This window comes from Rana temporaria, chromosome 7 (assembly GCF_905171775.1).
Source record: "Rana temporaria chromosome 7, aRanTem1.1, whole genome shotgun sequence".
NCBI classification, from domain to species: Eukaryota; Metazoa; Chordata; class Amphibia; order Anura; family Ranidae; genus Rana; species Rana temporaria.
Genome location: NC_053495.1, coordinates 97,563,694 through 97,584,091, shown reverse-complemented (window position 1 = coordinate 97,584,091; position 20,398 = coordinate 97,563,694). Strand labels below are relative to the sequence as shown.

The window sequence follows — 20,398 nt, the reverse complement described above, 5'->3', positions numbered from 1 at the left end:
CAGGAATACAGCTAAGTGCATAAATCAAATACAACTCAGCCCAATCAATCATCCACGCCTCTACTTAGACACAATCTGTCCGGGCGCGATAATAATAGGTAGGCTCCTGTCCCCTTTGCAGAAAAAAGGGGTATTACTGTAAACGTGCCCCAGATGGTGCAGTGAGTGGACTAGAAGTGTACACTAATTATAACATCTATATATAAAATATAATGTCCATCCTGGGGAAGAAAAACCATTGCACAAACTGTCAAAAAAATGTGTCAAATAGATATATAGTTCAACATTCTTCTTTCTGTAATCGAAACCATAGAGAAATGTACAAAGGATCTTGATAGATTGGAAAAAGTCCAACAGACAAGCGGGTGTGAAAGTGGTGCCTCTGTCACACAACTCCGAGTGTTCCCGGTGCTCCCCTCAGGCTACCCCACTCACCAGATACACACGACCGTGTTCTAAAATTTTAATGCCCATTTTTCACGTCGAGAATAATGCTCTGGAGCCTACACACGATCGTTTTTAATGACCAATTTCGTCATGTAAAACGGTCGTGTGTAAAATTGGTCATGCACTCCACAAATCTGACCTTTATGGAAGAGTGGCAAGAAGAAAGCCATTGTTGAAAGAAAGTCATAAGAAGTCCAGTTTGAGAGAAAACATGTGGGGGACAAAGCAAATATGTGGGAAAAGGTGCTCTGGTCAGATGAGACCAAAATTGTACTTTTTGGTCTAAAAGCAAAACACTATGGGGGTTATTTACGAAAGGCAAATCTACTTTTCGCTACAAGTGCACTAGAGCAAGCATACAGATAGTTTTTTCTTCCCTATCTGCATAATTGTTCTGTCACTCAAATTACTAAAGCTAGAGGACCAGCATTACAGTCAGGTAAGTAGCATTTGCTGGAAAAGGCCTCCAATGGTAACCTCTAATTTTTTTTATGACAATTTCATTAAATTGTTTATATATTTATACACACACACATTTATTTGACAGCTTTGTATATACAATACAGTTGAAAACATTTAACTGGTACATATACAAATATGATTTAAAACAAACCACCAACCTTCAAATGCAGGATTTTCAAAAGTATTTGCAGGTTCTCTAAAAATAAAAGATTAGCATTTAGTCATGTAGAATATAAAAACAGCAAGAATGTCCAAATCTGTATTTGTACTAACAGAAATATTGAGGCTTATATTGCAGGGCTCCTGTTTTGTACCTTGGGTGGAGCAGTGGGTGTGGTACACCCTGGGTACAGTCATTGCCAGTGTGCCTGTGCCATTCCATTTCTACTTTGTCTGACAGGTTAAGCTTATACTGAACAGTCCCTAGAATTCATAATGAATGCGGCCGACAGATTTTGCAACAGATTTTTCATGCATTCTAAAGGTGGTGCAGCATGTGCCACATTCATGTACCTGTCTGGAACGTTTACTTGAATTTGGCACCTGTTGCCTCACTTTTAGAATGCAAAATCTTTCTGCACCAGTTTCTCTCTCTACACCAAATTAGAGTTGATCTTAATTGGCTTCACTTATGTAAAATATGAACTGTCTGTATTTTATTTAGAATTTGTTGTATTCATTGTGCCACAATGTAATAGTGACAAATTTGAGAAGAACCTGAATTTGATGCATGAGCCACTGTCAGAATAAAAAAATGTTGTATGTGCTTCATGAATTTTGGTGCAATACATGTACAAGAGGGGTTAATGCCAGAAAAGTAGTGGCTTTATTGAGTTCCCCCCGCTGCCTGTTGTTCCCCCCTCTGCCAAGTGTTGTCTGCATATTGTGTCAGGATTTCCTGTATGTTGCCTGCATTGCAATGATTGCCACATATTGTCACAGCTGTCCATTTTTTGCTCACAGATTGTCAAGATTGCCCATTTGTTGCCCACATATTGTCACAATTGCCTGTTTGCTGAGATCATATTGTAATGATTACCTATGTATTGCCTGTGTATTATAAACATTTACTGTACTGTATTGTGACCGGTGATGTCATAAGAGGGTGGTACCACCAGGTGACGTCGTCAGGTGGCCCACCCCTTAGCTATTTAACCACTTCCCTACCGAGTCATTGTAAAATTATGTCGGCGGGAACCTTTCCTCCTTCAGACTGCTCGTGCGCGTGCCCGGCGCCCCCTAGTGTTAACCCCTTCCCTGCCAGTCACATTTACACAGTAATCAGTGCAGTTTTATAGCACTAATCGCTGTGTAAATGTGAATGGTCCCAAAAATGTGTCAAAAGTGTCCGATATGTCCACCGCAATGCCACGGTCACAATAAAAATCGCAGATCGCCGCCATTACTAGTAAAAAAAAAAAAATGCCATAATTCTATTCCCTATTTTGTAGACGCTAGAACTTTTGCGCAAACCGATCAAATACGCTTATTGCGATTTTTTACCAAAAATATGTAGAAGAATACGCATCGGTCGAAACTGAGGGAATTTTTTTTTTATTATGATATTTATTAAATCAAAAAGTAAAAGATATTGTGTTTTTTTCAAAATTGTTGCTCTTCTTTTGTTTATGGCGCAAAAAATAAAAACCGCAGAGGTGATCAAATACCCCCAAAAGAAAGCTCTATTTGTAGGAGAAAAGGGCGTCAATTGTGTTTGGGAGTGACGTCGCACTACCGTGCAATTGTCATTCAAAGTGCGACAGCGCTGAAAACTAAAAATTGGTCTGGGCAGGAAGGGGGTGAAAATGTCCTGTATGGAAGTGGTTAAGAACTGTCAAATGTCAGAGAAGCCAGACGGTGGGAGCTTTCGGCACAAGCATAGCTTTTTTTTTATTCCTTTTTTGGGTCGGAGGTGGCGGTGGGGGACATTGTTTTTGTTTTTTTTATAAAGGAAATGTCAAAAACTGTGTATGTGTTTATAGATTTTTTTTACACTTTTTTGGTGAATGAATAGGGGTACAATGTTCCCCGAACTCATTCACATAGGGTGGGGCCAGGATCTGGGAGCCCCTTTGTTATAGGGGGCTTCAAGAGTCTGATAAGCCCCCTGCCTACAGACCCCCACAACCACTGACCAAGGTTGTGGGCAAGAGGCCCTTGTTCCCATTAACATGGGGACAAGGTGCGTTGGGGCACACCCCTAGTGTTAAGGGCATGTGTCCTGGTATGGTTCAGGAGGGGGGAGCATTCACTCGCCCACCCCCCTTTTCCTGGACTGCCGGGCTGCATTTTTGAAAAAGGGTCTGCTATCGATTTTCGGGGAATGCCACATCATTTTTTTAATTTTGATGTAGGGGTTCCCCTCAAAATCCATGGATTTGGGGGGCCCTACGCTGGTTATTAAAAAATATTTGGCATGGGGTTCCCCTAAAATTCATACCAGACCCAGCCCATGATTTTTTACTGCCAGCATGTTTTTTGTTTACATTCAGCTGTCAGTAGGAAACCCCGCTGACAGCTGATAAATCCATTGTTAAGGAAGCGACAGCCGGTTTCCCGGTCAGCTCCTTAACCAGCTAATGTTAAATACACCGGTATCTGCTTGCTCCAGAAGTTTGCATCTGAACCGCATCTAAATGGCAGCTGAACAGTGAAACGGAGGGGCAATTCGCACTAGACATGTGTGAACCCTTCTTAGATAAATAACATATTTTCTGGACACCCTTATTTGTTTTATAACATTATTACTTTTTTTTGCTATATAGAGAAAGGGAGAGTTTAAAAATAATCCACTCCAAGTGTCAAATACGCTAGGTATGCCACTATTTGGCCGATTTGAGAATGCTAGTTGTTTCTGACATTTACAGTATACTATCCTGAGACCCAGAACAAATATACAGATCAGGAAAGTTCTGATCTACATTTTGTTTAGGTTTGTAAAACAACTAGAACACAATGATTAGCGTGTCAGACAAAAAAGAGAGGTGGATCTGTTCAGCCTTTGCACAAGCAAATGAGGATTTCCTTGCCTGTAATAGTAAGGTTGCCATGTGTCTACATTTCCCAAGGACAGTCACTGTTGTGAGCTGAGCACCATAGAGTGCACAGGCTTCAACTTGTATCTCTGTGCGTGCACGGCAATGGATTGGAGCCTACGCACTACAAACTTTACAGTACACTACCTGGCTCCCAGGGACAACGCTGGGCCTTGATGAATGACTGAGACTAGCCATAAATTTTGAGAAGCTTATTGCTGACCAGATCCCTGAATTTTTAAACCTGATCTCCTAGCCAGGCCTTAAGGGTTACTCGCCACCAGTTGCCCCTCCCAACTCCTACCATGCCTCACCCCTAAACACACCCTCATAAATCATCTCATGAAATGACACTTAAATGTTTTATCTACATTTAAGTTACAAAAATAAATATTACGAACAACTTTATCAGTGCCCATCAGTGCAGCATAACCAGTGTCCATCAATACAGCCTCACCTGAGCAGAGGAAGAGGCAAGCTGGCCGGATTATTTCAATGAATGAATGAATGACATATGATATAGCGCTACACATCTTGGTGCTTTTTGCAGCCAGTGTCTTCCCGGCTGGCGATTGCCCACTGTAATGTGTTCCCAGAGTTCACGTCATATAGTCCCGCCTCCTGGCCCGGCACTTTTGATGACATCACACATCCCGCATTGGACTTCTGTTTTGTCTATCAAAGACACCGGGCCAGGAGGCCGATCTATGTGACGTTGAGCTCCGAAAACACCCGGCAATTTAAATAAAAGCTATTACAGTGGGCAATTCCTGCTCTCTGATGAGCCGGCTTGCCTCTTCCTCCCCTCTCTTTTCCTCTCGGCGATCGCAGGGAGAATGTATCCCAATCAACTCCGCCTGCCGGTGGTGCTTGCACCCCCCATTCGAGGCAACCCTGCACTCGCCAGCAATCATTTTCCATTTGCAAAATTAGATAGGCAAGTGGAAAATTTGAGGGCTGCCTTAGGACATACCAGTACCAGACCCCATATCTCTCAATAAAGAGTACCTCTCATAAAAAAATTAATAAAGAGTAAAAAGAGGTATTGCTGCAAACATCACAGTGAGAGAAATATTTCTAGTGCCAGACCTCCTGTTGAACTCCAAACTGATAATCGGTGAAGGGTTTTAAAGCAACACCTATAGAAAAATTGAATGTACTGTAGTTTGTCACCATTTCACATGTGTGCAGTTTAAAAGCATGATATGTTAAAGCGGAGGTTCACCCAAATAACATTTATATCAGACCAACTTCTTTAAGTAAGGCCCCGCCCCCCATATTGAGTAGGCGCGTCACGAGTCACGTTTTTTCCGAAAGAAGCCGAACATGAAGAAGCTCTATACGGCGCCTGTGCAGTCAGCTCTACACTGCTCCTAGTCGGTGCGCAGGCGCCGTATAGAGCCGACTCGCAGCTCTGCATGTTCGGCTTCTTTCGGAAACGCCGTGACTCGTGACGCGCCTACGCAATACGGGGGGCGGGAACTTTTTCTGAAACAATGTCAATCATCTGGGCGACCTCCTAGATGACATGCCTCCTCAGCATAGAAACGTCTACTCCCGCGGGGAGAAGTACCCGGAAGCTGGATTGCAAATATAGATTAGAAGGTATGTACAGCCTAAAAAAAATAAAAAATTGCTGACTGTTTACATGTTAGAAGTATAAAGAAGTTGGTCTGATATAAATGTTATTTGGGTGAACCTCCGCTTTAAGTAACTATTTACTTGGCATGACATCATCTTTAATATTTTACCAAAAAATGGGTATTAAATTGTGTTTATGTGCACTAAAACACATTAAAGTGTATATTTGTTTCTTGAAAACTCGTGTTTAATAAACAGCTGCCCAAATACTACCACCATTTTATTATCCAGGGTTTCTGCTTTCAGAAAACAACTAATGTTTGGGGGTTCTAAGCAATAACATGCCAATGATAACATGCCAATTTTAACATGTATTAGAGAAATATCTGAAGTGGATATTCCTGACACCTGAATTTTTTTTTTAACTTTCCATCTATTAAATCTTCTGCCACTTAATACTGACCCCTGAACTCCGTACATTACTTAATACTGACCCTGAACTCTGTGCCACTTTCTCCTGACCCCTGAAGTCTGTGTGTTTACTTAATCCTGACTCTGAACGTTCTACATTACTTAATCCTGATCACTGAGTTCTGTTCAATAGTTAATTTCTGAAATAAAACTTTATGTTTTATCTAATACTTACCCTGAATTCTCAGATTTATTTAATCCTGACCCCTGAACTCTGTGCGTTAATCGCGACCAAGGACTCCCATGTGTTACCTAATCCTGATCCCTGAACTCGATTGCCGCGTACAAACGATCGGACATTCCGACAACAAAACCGTGGATTTTTTTTCCGACGGATGTTGGCTCAAACTTGTTTTGCATACACACGGTCACACAAATGTTGTCGGAAATTCCGAAAGTCAAGAACGCGGTGATGTACAATACGTATGACGTCACTAGAAAAGGAAAGTTAAAAAACAGTCGTGTTAGTAGAAGTTTGGTGAGAAACGATTCGTGCTTTTCAGCCTCATGCTTTTCAGTCCATTACAGTGTGATGAATGTGCTATCTCCATTACGAATGCTAGTATTACCAGACCGAGCGCTTCCGTCTCGTACTTGATTCAGAGCATGCATGGAATTTTGTGCGTCGGAATTGTCCACACACTATCGGAATTTAGGAGAACGGATTTTGTTGTCGGAAAATTTGAGAAACCAGCGCTCAAATTTTTGTTGTCGGAAACTCCGACAGAAAATATCCAATGGAGCCTACACACAACCAAAAGCTCCCATCGAACATTTGTTGTCAGAAATTCCGAGCGTGTGTACGCGGCATAAGGGTGGATTTACTAAATTTGGAGTATGCAAAATCTGGTGCAGCTCTGCATAGAAATCATTCAGTTTCCAGGTTTTATTGTCAAAGCTTAGTTGAACAAGCTGAAGTGAGGCAGGGTTCACTAGCTGCGGCCACGGCTTGTAGCAGGGGTCCAGTGCATCTCTGATTCAGGGGCGAATCAGGTCCAAATTTTTGCCTGAATTTTGACCCGAAATTTACCCTTTTCCAGTGTGGACCGTGACCGCTCCGGAGGCGTGTGTACTGGCTTTAATTTGCACAAGTGTGAACCCAGCCTTAGAAGCCTTAGAAGCTAAATTGCTACCATGTACAGCTGCACAAGATTCTGAGTGCTCCAGTTTTAGTAAATCTCCCCTTATGTGTTCCTTTATCCTGACCCTGAACTCTCTGCATTACTTATCCCTGATGCCTGCACTCTGTGCATTATTTAATTCTGACCTCTGAACTATAAATGCTACTTAATCCAGACCCCTGGATTCTTCAGCATGCTACACCACATTATTATCCTTGTAACCATTTTTTTTCTTTCAAGCATGTTAAAAAAAAGGGTAGTCATTTTTGTTGGTGTGGCTACAAATTGGGGGGTGATTTTGTAGGTCAGTAAGGTGTCACTAGATTTCATTTTGAAAATATGGTAACCTCACTCTAATGGGACCGGGAAGCTTAGAAGAAAAAGTTAGTAAAAAACATGATTTTTAAATGAGCAGTGATTTATTTATGCTTAAAGTGAAAGCATAAAAAAAAATCCTTTCAATATAGTGCCTGGGGGGTCCCTCTAGTCTACCTGTAAAGATCTGCTGACATCTGCTGTCAAAAATGTTAATGATTTGCATTTGTCAAACAGGTGTAAAAAAATGGTCTTTAGGTGTCGGCACCTTCACATCGTCACCCTATAGAGGTAGTCTTTATAAAAGCAAGATTTGGGCTTACTGTCAAAAATTGCAATGATATGCACCTGTCAAACAGGTGCGAAAAAATTGGTATCTGGGTGTTAATTGGGCCCATTCTTCCAGATTAAATCAACACCGACAACGTTGGGCAGCCTAGAAGTCCTACAGAGATTCGACATCTCGAAAACACTTAATCAGCAACATCGGGGCTTCATAGCTGCTGGTAATCCATGGCTGATTAATTTTGATAAATGTCAGAAGGTCAATGGAGTCTGTGGACAGACGCGTTCTATTGTCAGTAACAAAATCTCCAGCAGCACTGAATGCCCATTTGGAAAGCATGCTGGATGCAGGGCATCCTCACCCTCCTCCTTCCTTTCCTCTTGTGTGTTCTGTGGTGTAGGAATAATGGTGTCTGCATAAAGTGGGCCTTGAGAGGAAAGGAAGTCCACCTCTTCCTTTCGCTACTCTGCCTCGAGTGCCCTGTCCATAATGCCACACAGAATCTGCTCCAGCAAGAACACAACAGGGATTGTGTCAATGATGCATGCATTGTCACGGCTCACCATCCTTGTGGCCTCCTCAAATGGTGACAGTGCACGCATCTTTTATGAGCAGAGCAGCCATTGGCATGGGGAAAAAAAGCTGAGCCGGCCCTCTGCTGCATGTTTAGCCACTGTAGCATTGCCAAAGTCGAGTTTCACCTGGCGGGCATGACTCAAATAAGGCGGTTTATGGGCAAGTGGAATTCCCGCTGAATTTTAGCCAACCACCTGAAATGGCTACAAAATCTTCTGACCTGCTTTAGCAGATCTTCCAACCCAGGGTACCTATTTAGGATACGTTGTACCACCAAATTGAGGACATGTGCCAGGCATGGCACATGTGTCAACTTTCCCTGTCTAAAGGGGGGGGGGGCAAGAGATTTGTGCCATTATCGCACACCACCATTTCTGGCTCCAGCTGGCATGAACCACCTCTGGGCCTGCCCCTGCAGAGCAGCAAGAATCTCTGCTCCAGTGTGGTTCCTGTCCTCTAGACACACCAACTGAAGCACTGCATGGCACCTTTTAGCCTGACTCATTGAATAGCCCCTTGAATGCTTAGGGGGTACTTGTGGTGCATAGAACAATTCATCAGAGGAGGGTATGGAGGAGGAGGAGGGGGTAAAGCTGACAAATCTTGCTTCATCACCACTAGCCGAATGGAGACGTGGGGGCACAACAAGTTGCAGCACTGTGCCCTGTCCTGCATCCTTCCGAGTTGCAAGCAGAGTTACCCAGTGTGCTGTGAACAAAATATATCATCCCTAACCATGCTTGCTGGACCACATGTCAGCAGTAACATGCCTTGCCCAATGATGCCGCAACATTGCCTTCCATGTGATGCTACAGAGCTGGAATGACCTTACATGCAAAGAAATAGCAATTGGCAACCTAACATTGTGGTACAGCACATTCTGCAAATTAACAGAAGGGGGCAAAATTCACCAGATGGAAAGGAAGACGTTTTAGAGCCAGCAGCTTTGACAAGCTTGCATTTAGACGCTGGGCATGTGGGTGGCAGTGACTGTAATTTTTTTCGCTAACATCATCTTTTAAATTGTACAAATTGTATTATGTATTGTGTTTTTTTGCATTAAGATTTAAAAAAGTGTATTTTGTCCCAAAAAGTTGTGTTTTGAAAAAACACTGGGCAAATACCGTGTGACAAACAAAAAAATTCAAAAGTCATCAAGTTATTCTCTAGGGCCTCTGCTTTAAAAACAAATATATACTGATTGATACTGTTATAACTAATTTTCTAGCAAAATGAAATAAATGATTTTCACAAAAGCACCAGAAAATGCCTGGTCAAATAGTTAATCACCAGCTTAAAGCAGAGTTCCACTTGAACTTTCGCTTTTCGGAACCCTCCCCCTCTCCGGTGTCACATTTGCCACCTTTCAGGGGGAGGGGGTGCAGATACCTGTATAATACAGGTATTTAAACCCACTTTCAGGGGAGAGACTCCCACGGGAGTCACTCCACTTCCCGTCGCCCCCCCCCCGCTGCCTTCTGGGAAACACACTGGTCCCAGGAGACAGCGGGGACCACTGGGAATGCGCTGCGCTACTCGCGCATGCGCAGTAGGGAACCGGGCAGTGAAGCCGCAAGGCTTCACTTCCTTATTCCCTCACCGAGGATGGCGGTGGGGGCCGCAGAGAGACGAGCGATTGCTCGTCTTCTGCTGCCGACATCGCAGGCGTGCTGGACAGGTAAGTGTCCATTTATTAAAAGTCAGCAGCTGCAGTATTTGTAGCTGCTGGCTTTTAATTAAAAAAATTCCGCGGGACCTCTGTTTGAGCCTAGGTTCACACTGCTGCGAATTCAAAATCGCGGTAAAATTTTTGCCGCGATTTTGCCCCGATTTTGCCACGATTTCAGCCGCAATTTAATGTAAATCCCGGCCCGAAATCGCAAAAAGTAGTACAGGAACTACTTTTTGAAATCGCAGATGCGGCGTCGCACTGATTAGGACAGTGCCATTGCCGACAATTGCCGCCGATTTGAGATGCGATTTGACATGTCAAATCGCATCTTAAATCGTTCCAAATCGTACCCAGTGTGAACCAGGGCTGAAGGTGGTACCTCTTCCACTAACCACAGTGTAGAGGGGACTGTTCTCCCACTGAACACTGGTGTCAAGGGGCACTTACACTAACTGTTAATGTAACAGTAGATTTAACAATGTAATTAGACCTTTCTCCAAATGACCACTAGTGTAAGGGGTCCCTTACCTACTGATCTCCAGTGTAAGGTGACACGTCTCCCACTGACCTCCAGTATAAATGAAAACCCATCAACTATTAACACCAGTTAAAAGGATGCTTCTGCCACTGATGTAAGGGGAGACTTCTCCCACCTACCACTAATATTATGGGAGGAGGTACACTGATCATCAATGTAATAGAGGCATTGATATTAACCACCAATGTAATGGTAGTTCTATATTACAGGAGGGCACTCCTCTCTTTGACCTCCAATGTAAGATGGCAGTTCTTCCACTGGCCACCAATATATGGTAGAACCTCTTTTATTGAACACCCATGTAAGGGGTGCATTTACACTGGCCATAAAGGTAATGGTGACTTCTACACTGACCACAAATATAAACCACCCTCCTCCCTCCCCACAAGGAAAATGCTACCTCTTTTCCTGCAGCAAGGATCACCACTAGAGCAATTAACAGACCACAGATGCAGAGCAATGCCCAAATGTAGACTAAGGGGAAGTGATCCCAGGCTTTCCTTTGGCTTTGTGTTATGTTATACATCAGAGTCAAGAAGGAACCTGGAAGAACCACCCTCTGTTCTGTGCCACTTTGCATTTGAGGTCTTTATAGTGCAGGCACATTACCTGTAAGGAAGGGCACGCTAATAATCAAGATGGCGGACACAGAAGTTCTCCTGTACTGCATGTCCCATTGGGAAGGGCTGCGCGGGCGTGGGCGCGTGCACGATGCACACATGCACGTGCATGCGCACTAATACAGAACAGAATACCAACAAGTGTGCGGGTGCGCTCCCTGTGACAGTTCTTTATGCCAGATTAAACTGATTCATTCCCCAGGATCAGTGCTGTCTGGTACTCAGCGTTCCTGGTTATTTCTGATATACGTTTGTCTGTACCTGTTTCAGTTGACCTACCCGGCTTGTCTCCGACTATTCCTGCTATCAACCTGCACCCAACCTCGGCTTGTCTTTGACTATGCTCCTGCCTGCTCCTTCTGCTACCTTGCTGCCTGCCTGTTGCCGAATCTGCCTGCACCTGACTCTGCTCCTGTATCTGCATCTGTTCTGGACTTTTTTTACCAGCATCTCCAGCCAGCCGGCCTGCACCTGCCAAAGCTCCAGTCTCCAGCCTGACAGTTGTTCCTGGTCCCATCCCGACTATACCATCAGTTCCTGTCCAGCTCCACTTCTAGCAACTCTGCCAGGCTCTCTTGCTACTCTGCACTCCCATGCCTCCCGTTTACTCTACCAGGGGCCTCAAATCAGATGTATAAGAGAAGTCTCCCTCTGCATATCAGACTATACCATCAGGTACGTGACATTACCACTATGTGGGCGTTCCTGTAGAGCAATGGGCACTGACATCCATGTACTTCTTGCACCAAGGGTGGACTTCCCCCACCAGGTACACCACTGATTCCCACTAATAGCACAGGAGTGAGAAATTGAGTGAATGCGGGTGTAGTTCCTAAACAGGAGAAGGTAAGTGCCTTCAATTAAGTTTGCTGAAATCCTTGCAATGCATGAACTTACAGGGAGAGTTTTTTTTTTTTTTTTTTACCCTCCCCAAGGAATCATATAAATGATTTTTTTTACTTGAAATATTAATGCTGTTTGGCTAGGCGCAGGTCTACTGATACAGATTTTTTTTACAAAGGCTTGGGTAAATGGCACATGATTACATTTGCATTGGCACTGTTTGTTTTTGTGGTAAGTGGGTGGGGTGTAATGGATTAATACTACATCATTTATTTAGATGAAGTGGTACAATTTTTGCAAACAGGAAAAATATAAATTTGGGAAAACCTACAATACAATCCACAGTTTAAAGATACTGGTAACATTAAATAGCGTGTTATATATTTCAGACAAGTTGGCCCTGGGATGTCTGGTTCCAGGGCCAATCACTCACAGGTAATTTCCACATAGCAATTACATGCAAGCTGCTGCATCTAGCTGTGGGAGTCAGCAGCCTCCCATTGCTTTCAATAAGGCTGCGATCCTGAACCCTTGCTGGGTTACTTGAAGGTACACGCTGTTGGCCCAAAACCCAGGTGTGAATGTAGCCTAAACAGTTTTCCATGTTTCCAGCTGAAACTCTGCAGTTTATTTAGCAACTCTAATTACCAAATGTATTTATTGAGTACTAAGCACATTAATAAACCTTACTTGTTTGTTTTCAGGATATGGGAATTTTCTTTTTCTGAAAAAAATAACAGAACATTGAGTTGCGAAATGTTGTAACAGAATACATTGCAGAGAAAATGTTGTTTTATTATCCAATTACATGTCTTAAAAACAATAAATTAACTATAGAAGGCTAATTTTAAAATTAGCAACTATGACATGTGAAGTTCTATTTCTCTGCAACAATCTTGTGAAAGTTTTTTCCTAGCACAATGTCAGTCCCATTGGTTTAAAAACACTACTTCTTTCCCAGTAGCCTTTTGCTATGAAATGTGAACTTTTGATGATCTGCTAGGATATTACAGTAGTTTTATTTTAACACATGCAATTATTTAGCATGCCATCCCATTAGTTAAAAAAACTCTACTCTGTTTTATTGCCAGTTGCTACTTTAAATTATAAATCATAGAATGAATCCATGGGGACCTGGTGTATGAAAGTGTAGAGAATATTGTAAAAGGCAGAATCGGAAGCAATAAAGTAGTTTTCCTGACTGGCTCCATGGCAGCATACGTGTGGGTTAGCCCCGCCTCCATAACTACCCAATAGGACCCCTCCCCTATAAATCTTAGCTGTGGGCTCTCAGCCTTGTTCCTTTTTTGTCCTCCTCCGTAGGACCATGTGTTTGGTTCTTCTACCCTAAAAAAAAAAAAAAAAAAAATATATATGTAACATACACAACTCATCCCTTGATCAAGCTCGGCCAAGAATTCTCCAATAAGCCTTGTCTGTTAAGCAGGGTATGGAATGCATGGAATAGCGCTGAAGTTATGGAGTCTATTGCGCAAGATTGGTATGCCTAGCGGTGCAGGTAGCCTTCTTTTATCTAAAGACCGGTGTGTGTCCCTGGCCGAACGGATCATGGTGGTGATGGTGAGCAGTATCGTTTCCTTTTTTCATGGCAGCAGTGTTTATGTTTGTGGTTTGTCTTTTTCCTTGTTTGTTAAGTCTTACTTGCCCTGTGAGCGTCTGGTTCCCTTGCGTTCCAGCCGCCGCTCCCTCTGACTTCCGGGTTCTGTCTGCGTTCTACACAGACAGACCAGGACCGAAAGCGAGGCCTGGCTCACACGCGAGCGAGGCCTGGCTAGCGCATGCGCGAGACTCGACTCGCGCATGCGCACTGGTTACGGCTGACGCGGCCATGGCGTCATACGCCCAGCCTTTAAAACAGAGCGAGAGACATGTGTACACCGGGGGCGTGCGTTCGTACGGCGGTTCCCGGTGTACTGTCCTGTCCACATCTAGGTAAGTGTTCTGGTGCGGTTTTGGGCTAAAAACCTTCCTCATGTTTCTACTTGACAGCTTGTCACTTTACTGTTACAGTGTCTATCCAAGGCTACATGGACATCTCTTTGCCTCTCAGTGGCCAGCCCTCCCTCAACAGGTATGGCTAAGGGGAAAACTATGTTTTCTGCACCTGCTGGGGGGGAAGAGAGTGGAGTATAGGGACATAGTGTGACTATTTGTGTTTCTTCTTCTCTTTATCTCAGCCCTTCTAGGTCTGACCAGCAGCATAATGAGTCCCACGGTCACAGCAGGTCTTCTAGGTCACATCACCGGCACTCATCCTCCAGACACCATAGTTCATCCAGAACTGGTCATGCTAGTAGAAGTACTCCTCATCTCTCCCCCCATGATGAAAGATTGGAAAATTCTTGCTGGGGGTGCAAGGCTTCGTTATCTATTAACAAATCCCTTTGTGATCATTGTTTCTCTAAAGTAGCCAATGAAAGGGGAGGTGTAGATAAACACCTGGAAGCTCTTGTCAAAAGGGTCGTGGATAAATCCCTGCAGGAGAGAGATACTATAATACAGCAGGACTCTCCTATAGACCCAATGATTCCCTTATTGGACCAGGGACATTTACATGAGGTCTTCGCAGCCACTCAGGCCAGCCAGTCAGCTGCTTCTCCTTCAGAAAGTGGTTCAGAATTGGAGGATACAGTAATAGGCTTTGATTATGCCTTAGTCCCTGCCTTAGTGAAAGCTATTAAGGAAACCCTGAATTTGGAGGATCCAGCTACTTCCCCCCCTAAACAGAGAAAACTCTTTAAACAGCTTAACAAGGAGCGACATTATTTCCCGTTTATTACGGAGATAGGCGCCATTATTTCCAACGAGTGGAGTAAACCGGATAAAAAAGGCTCTATGCAGTCGAAGATAACAAAATTATATCCCTTCAAACAAGAAGACGTGACCCATCTTGAAGCTGCCCCGTCAGTGGACGCAGCGTTGATGCGTTTGGTGAAGTATGTGACCCTTCCCTTGGAAGATACAGTTTCTTTTAAAGATCCTTTGGAAAGACGGATCGATTCGGACCTAAAGAGAATCTACTTGACAGCAGGGTCCGCTTGTAAACCCATTCTGGCTATAGCAGCTGCCTCAAAAGCCTTAGAAGCCTGGTCTGACAGTGTTAATGATTCCTTGAGAAGCATCTCTGAGGACACAGCTAAGAATTCTCCTATCCAGGAAATTAGGCTAGCGTCCGCTTTCTTGGGGGAGGCCTCTATTGATATTACTCGCCTAGTGGCCAGGGTGATGTTGTCAGCAGTCACTGCCCGCCGTGCTTTGTGGCTCCGTCCATGGTCTGCGGATGCAGCCTCAAAGCAGGCTTGGTGCCGTATTCCCTTTGAGGGCGGGTCCCTCTTTGGCAATAAACTCGATAGTGCCATCTCTCGGGCCACGGGAGGTAAGTCGGGGTTTCTCCCTCAAGACAGGCGTTTACAGAATCAAAAACGCACCTTCTTCAGACCACAGAATACAGATCGCTGGAGGGATGCACGCAACTATAGACCCGGTCGTGAATTCTCTAGACCATGGAGGTCCAGACAACCTCCCTTTAAGAAACAAACTAAAGGCACTACTTCTAACAGCCAGGAGTCTACGAAGTCCTTTTGAGGTTGGGCCCGCCCAAGCATTTCAGGTGGGGGCTCGCCTTTCCCACTTTCGGCATGTTTGGGCGGCCTCTATTCAGGACTTCTGGACCATCAAGACGGTCTCGTCGGGCCACACTTGGATCTTCAACAGCGTCCCCAGGCTCAGGTTTGTTCCCACGAACCTTCCAGGCACAGAAGAGAAAAAACAAATCCTTTTGGCCTACGTGAACTCTTTATTAATTCAAGGCGCAGCTGTCTGTGTACCAAGAACAGAACGAGGCGAAGGCATGTATTCCCCTTTATTTCTAGTGCAGAAAAAGAACGGTACTTGGAGACCAGTAATAGACCTAACTCATCTCAACCGGTTTATTCGGAAAGAAAAATTCAAGATGGAATCTCTGTTAACCATCCAACAGTCAGTCCATCCAGGGGATTGGTTAGTATCAATAGATTTGAAAGACGCTTATTTTCATGTTCCAGTGGCAATAGGTTTTCAAAAATACCTCCGCTTCTCGGTAGGCGACCAGCACCTACAGTTCACCTGCCTACCCTTTGGCCTCACGACCTCGCCCCGGGTGTTCTCCAAGGTCCTGCTAGCCGTCGTAGCCCTTCTGCGGGTGAAAGGAGTTCGTCTTCATCATTATTTAGACGATCTATTGCTACTAGCCCAAGACAGAAATCAACTGATAGAACAGAGAGATCTAGTAATTACCACTCTGCAAGAGTTCGGATGGCTAATAAATGTGGAGAAAAGTCATCTAGTCCCATCACAGAGCCTAGTGTTTTTGGGTGCCCTCTTCAACACATCAATAGGCACCATCTCATTACCGGAGGGGAAAATTACCACGATCAGAGACAGGATCCGCAAAGCATTCGCTGCTCCTCAGCTATCTGCCCTTCATTGTCTGAAGTTAATCGGTACCATGTCAGCCACAATTCCAATGGTGAAATGGGCCCAGTGGCATACTCGTCCATTCCAGAAAGGTTTTCTCCAACAATGGGTCTCCTCCAGGAAGAGTCAGCGCATCACGATCACTCAATCTATGAGAGGATCTCTTCTATGGTGGCTTCAGGGGAAGAATCTCCGCAACTGCCATTCAATTCGTCCCATCACTTGGGTTACAATAACATCAGATGCCAGCAATCTGGGTTGGGGCGCCCATTGCCTTTCAGAGATAGCTCAAGGCAGATGGAGCACACCCTCTCACGGAATTGTTTCCAACATATTGGAACTACGAGCCGCCTTTCAAGCACTCCTGTCCTTCAGCCATATATTAGCAAAATGTTCAGTGATGCTCAGGCTGGACAATACGACTGCAGTGGCCTACATAAGGAAACAGGGTGGAACACGCAGTTGGACCCTACTTCGAGAAGTAGAACCAATTATGAACTGGGCCCAGAAGAATCTGGCCAACATCTCGGCAGTATACATTCCGGGGATTCAGAATGTTCAAGCGGACTGTGCTGCCCCAATAGGGGCATAGAATATGAGATGCATAGCCTCAGTTAATATTAGCATTGTTATATAGATTGGAGTCTATATAGTGTGGTTTGCCTACTATTTTCTCATAGCTAAATCTATGTGTTATCCTATGCTGCCATCTAGTGGCCTTTGTTGCAATGCACATGTTTTTATGTGATTCTTTGAGTTACCACATATTTTCACTGTATGTATGCCCCTCCCTGCTTCCTGTGTGGAGTACTTCCTGTGTCATCTCTCCAGCCAGCAAGCCACATGTAGAAGGACACTCATGTACTCTGCCCAGGGTAGGAAAGGCATCATCTTTTGACCGTACAATACTATCACCATTCATCTGCTGTTCCTGTTATCTGCTGTAACCCCTGAAGTTAAAGAATAAACACCTCTTTTGAATGAATCGGTATTGACGAGTTCAGCTGTCTGACAAGGATTGTCCACAGTGAGTATATCTGCTTATACAGGCCAGGCATAGAGGTCTCAGCAAGGGATATATCGCTATCACAACAATCGGAGTCAGAATAGTCAAAAGATGCATAGAATTCTTACAGCCTGCTGGGTATATGTGTGTGCCTAATCTGCAATCAAGCTCAGTGCCAGCCGCCATCTTGTGTAAGCACATGGTCGCACAAGCTTACTGCGCTTCATGCGAATGTTGAAAGCTGTTTCTCTAATTGAACTGTGTTACCCCACCTGTCTAAGCTGCTGTTCGTCTTCTTAAAGAGACAGTACCATTTTTTACAAAACCGTGAGAAATGTCTAGACAAGGCTCTGAACACTCTTTTATGGCTGAACCAACGCAGATTCATCATGCCTCTGAACCCGCAGACGTACAGGGAGCAGTCTCTGCAGATATTGCTGAACAGAGTGTAAGACCCAAGCGTACAATAAAACCAATACAGAAACTCAGAGAAAACTATGAATACACTAGAGATAAGTTCTCCAGCAAGCTATCGGACTTCTGGGACAGAACTTCACACTGCATGTCAGTTTTGCCACACTTTAATGATCAACCGGCTGAACTAGGAGATTCTATAGTTCGCCTATCTGCTGCGTATGAACACTACCAACGGCTGTCTGCAAAATACACTGCTTTCTTGCAAGACTGTAATATAGAGGACTCTTCAGCAGAACTGACCAAGACTGATGCACTGAACCAACAAAGGGATCTCTTAGTGAAAAATGCTCAGTGTAAGGCAGAACTCCGCATTGCTCAACTGCAAGAGACCAGATCTCACAGATCAACATCAACCAAGCACACTGCACGTTCTTCTAGATCCTCTCGCTCCAGAAGTTCAACATTAAGCGACAAGCTAATAGAGGCCCGCGCTGATGCTGAATCCAAAAAAGCGCAAAGCTCCCTTGCTAAGAAAGAAGCAGAGATGAAGGCCCAAAGCAAAGCTCTTGAAGCCCAGAGCAAAACTCGCCAAGCAGAGATGGAAGCCCAAATAAAGATTCTGCAAATAGAGAAAGAAGAAGCAGGTGCGCTAGCAAGGCTGAAAGTCCTTGAACAAGCAATGGGTCAAAGTACTAATTCAGACTGTCTTATCCCAGCAGAACTGGAAGATCCAATTGATCGCACCAGTGATTATGTGCTAAAGCATAATGTTTACAAAGATACAGAGTCATCTCCTGTACCTCCTACTAACACTGTTCTGACTCTCAACTCAGGGACCTCCCAGCTCCAAATGCCTGAGTCTCCTCAAGTCCACAACGCCAGAGCATCTACGCAGCAAACCACATCAACTCCTGCCATCAACAAGGTGACTTCCAGCGACAAGCCGCAGCTCCAGCCACAGCCAGCAGAAGCCTTAAAGACTACACCAAAGTTAAGCGCTCATGCAACATCATTTCATCCTGGTAAACCTCACCTTTCTTCACCAGAGAACTTTCACACCCAAGGGGTTCCACAGATTACTTTGGCACCAAAGAGTGAGAGATCAGACTTGAATGACTTAGCCAGCTATATGGCACGCCGTGAGCTCATTATCACCAGCCTCTCAAGGTTTGATGACTGTCCAGAGAGCTACAGGGCCTGGAGATCAACCTTCAAGGCTGCTATTGCTAATTTCAACCTTAATAGCAAGGACGAACTTGATTTGCTCATAAGGTGGCTGGGGCCAGAATCTGCAAATCGTGTTAAAAGACTGAGGACAGTACATGTTGACCACCCAGATGCAGGTCTTGTTGCCACATGGGCAAGACTTGAGCAAGCCTATGGTAGCTCAGAAGCCATAGAAAGCGCTCTATTCAAGAGACTGCAAAACTTCCCAAAAATAGGGAACAAAGACTATCGCAAGCTCCAAGATCTAAGTGACCTCCTCATGGAGTTAGAGTTGGCAAAGACAGACCCACGTCTACCTGGTCTAAGCTTCCTGGACACTGCTCATGGTGTCAATCCAGTGGTGTCTAAACTACCATATGGCCTGCAGGAGAGATGGGCGCAGCAGGGCTCAAGGTACAAAAGAGACTATAACGTATCCTTTCCTCCATTCTCATATTTTTGCAGGTTCATCAGTGAACAAGCCTGGATGAGAAATGATCCCAGCTTCAGCTTCAGTGAACCCAACTTGCCTGCTTCATCACCATCTCCAAGGTATGACAACACAGCAGCTAAACACAGAGACTTTCATAGAGCAATATCTGTTAAAAGGACAGACATCTCACCACCCGTATCCTCTCATGCATACCAGAGTAATTCGGGTGACAAAGATCCTAATCGTCAGTGCCCTATTCACAAGAAGCCTCACCCTCTTAAGAAATGCCGAGAGCTGAGAGCAAAGACTTTACAAGAGCGCAGGGAGATTCTCCAGAAACTTGGAGTATGTTACAGGTGCTGTGCTTCTTATAGTCATTTTGCCAAGGACTGTAAAGTTGTCATCAAGTGCACAGAATGCAGCAGCGAAAGACATGTGACAGCTATGCATCCTACTCCACTTACAGACAGCCCACAGCAGCTACCTACCTCCACCCCTCTCTCAAATCATGGCGGGGAGCAACGAAGCCATGCTCTAGCCCAGGAGAATGTTTCTTCTTCATGCACAGAAGTCTGTGGAGAAGGTTTAGATCACAAGTGCTGTGCCAAGATATGCCTTGTTAAGGTATACCCAGAGGGTCAACCTGAAAAAGCTGCCAGGATGTATGCCATAATAGATGAACAGAGCAACAGATCCCTGGTCAAGCCTAAATTCTTTGAGATCTTTGGCATTGAGGGTCATGCCACACCGTATACTCTCAGAACCTGTTCTGGTCGCGTAGAGACTTTCGGCAGAAGGGTCGATGGGTTCATGGTGTCTCATATCGAAGGGAAAGAGGGCATACTCCTACCAACATTAGTCGAGTGTGACCAGATACCAGACGAAAGAGAAGA

At 44.5% G+C, this 20,398-nt stretch overlaps 1 protein-coding gene across 3 annotated transcripts in view; it reads right to left on the bottom strand.

Moving 5' to 3' along the window:
• Nucleotides 1–20,398, bottom strand: part of LOC120945518 (E-selectin-like) — a 223,704-nt gene that overhangs the window by 8,458 nt on the left and 194,848 nt on the right. For all 3 annotated transcript variants that reach the window (XM_040359719.1, XM_040359716.1, XM_040359717.1), the window contains 2 exons: nucleotides 12,658–12,691; nucleotides 1,068–1,105 (listed from right to left, as the gene is read on the bottom strand). In XM_040359719.1, coding sequence (XP_040215653.1) covers nucleotides 1,068–1,105; nucleotides 12,658–12,691 — 72 coding nt within the window. The remainder of the gene's footprint in view (nucleotides 1–1,067; nucleotides 1,106–12,657; nucleotides 12,692–20,398) is intronic.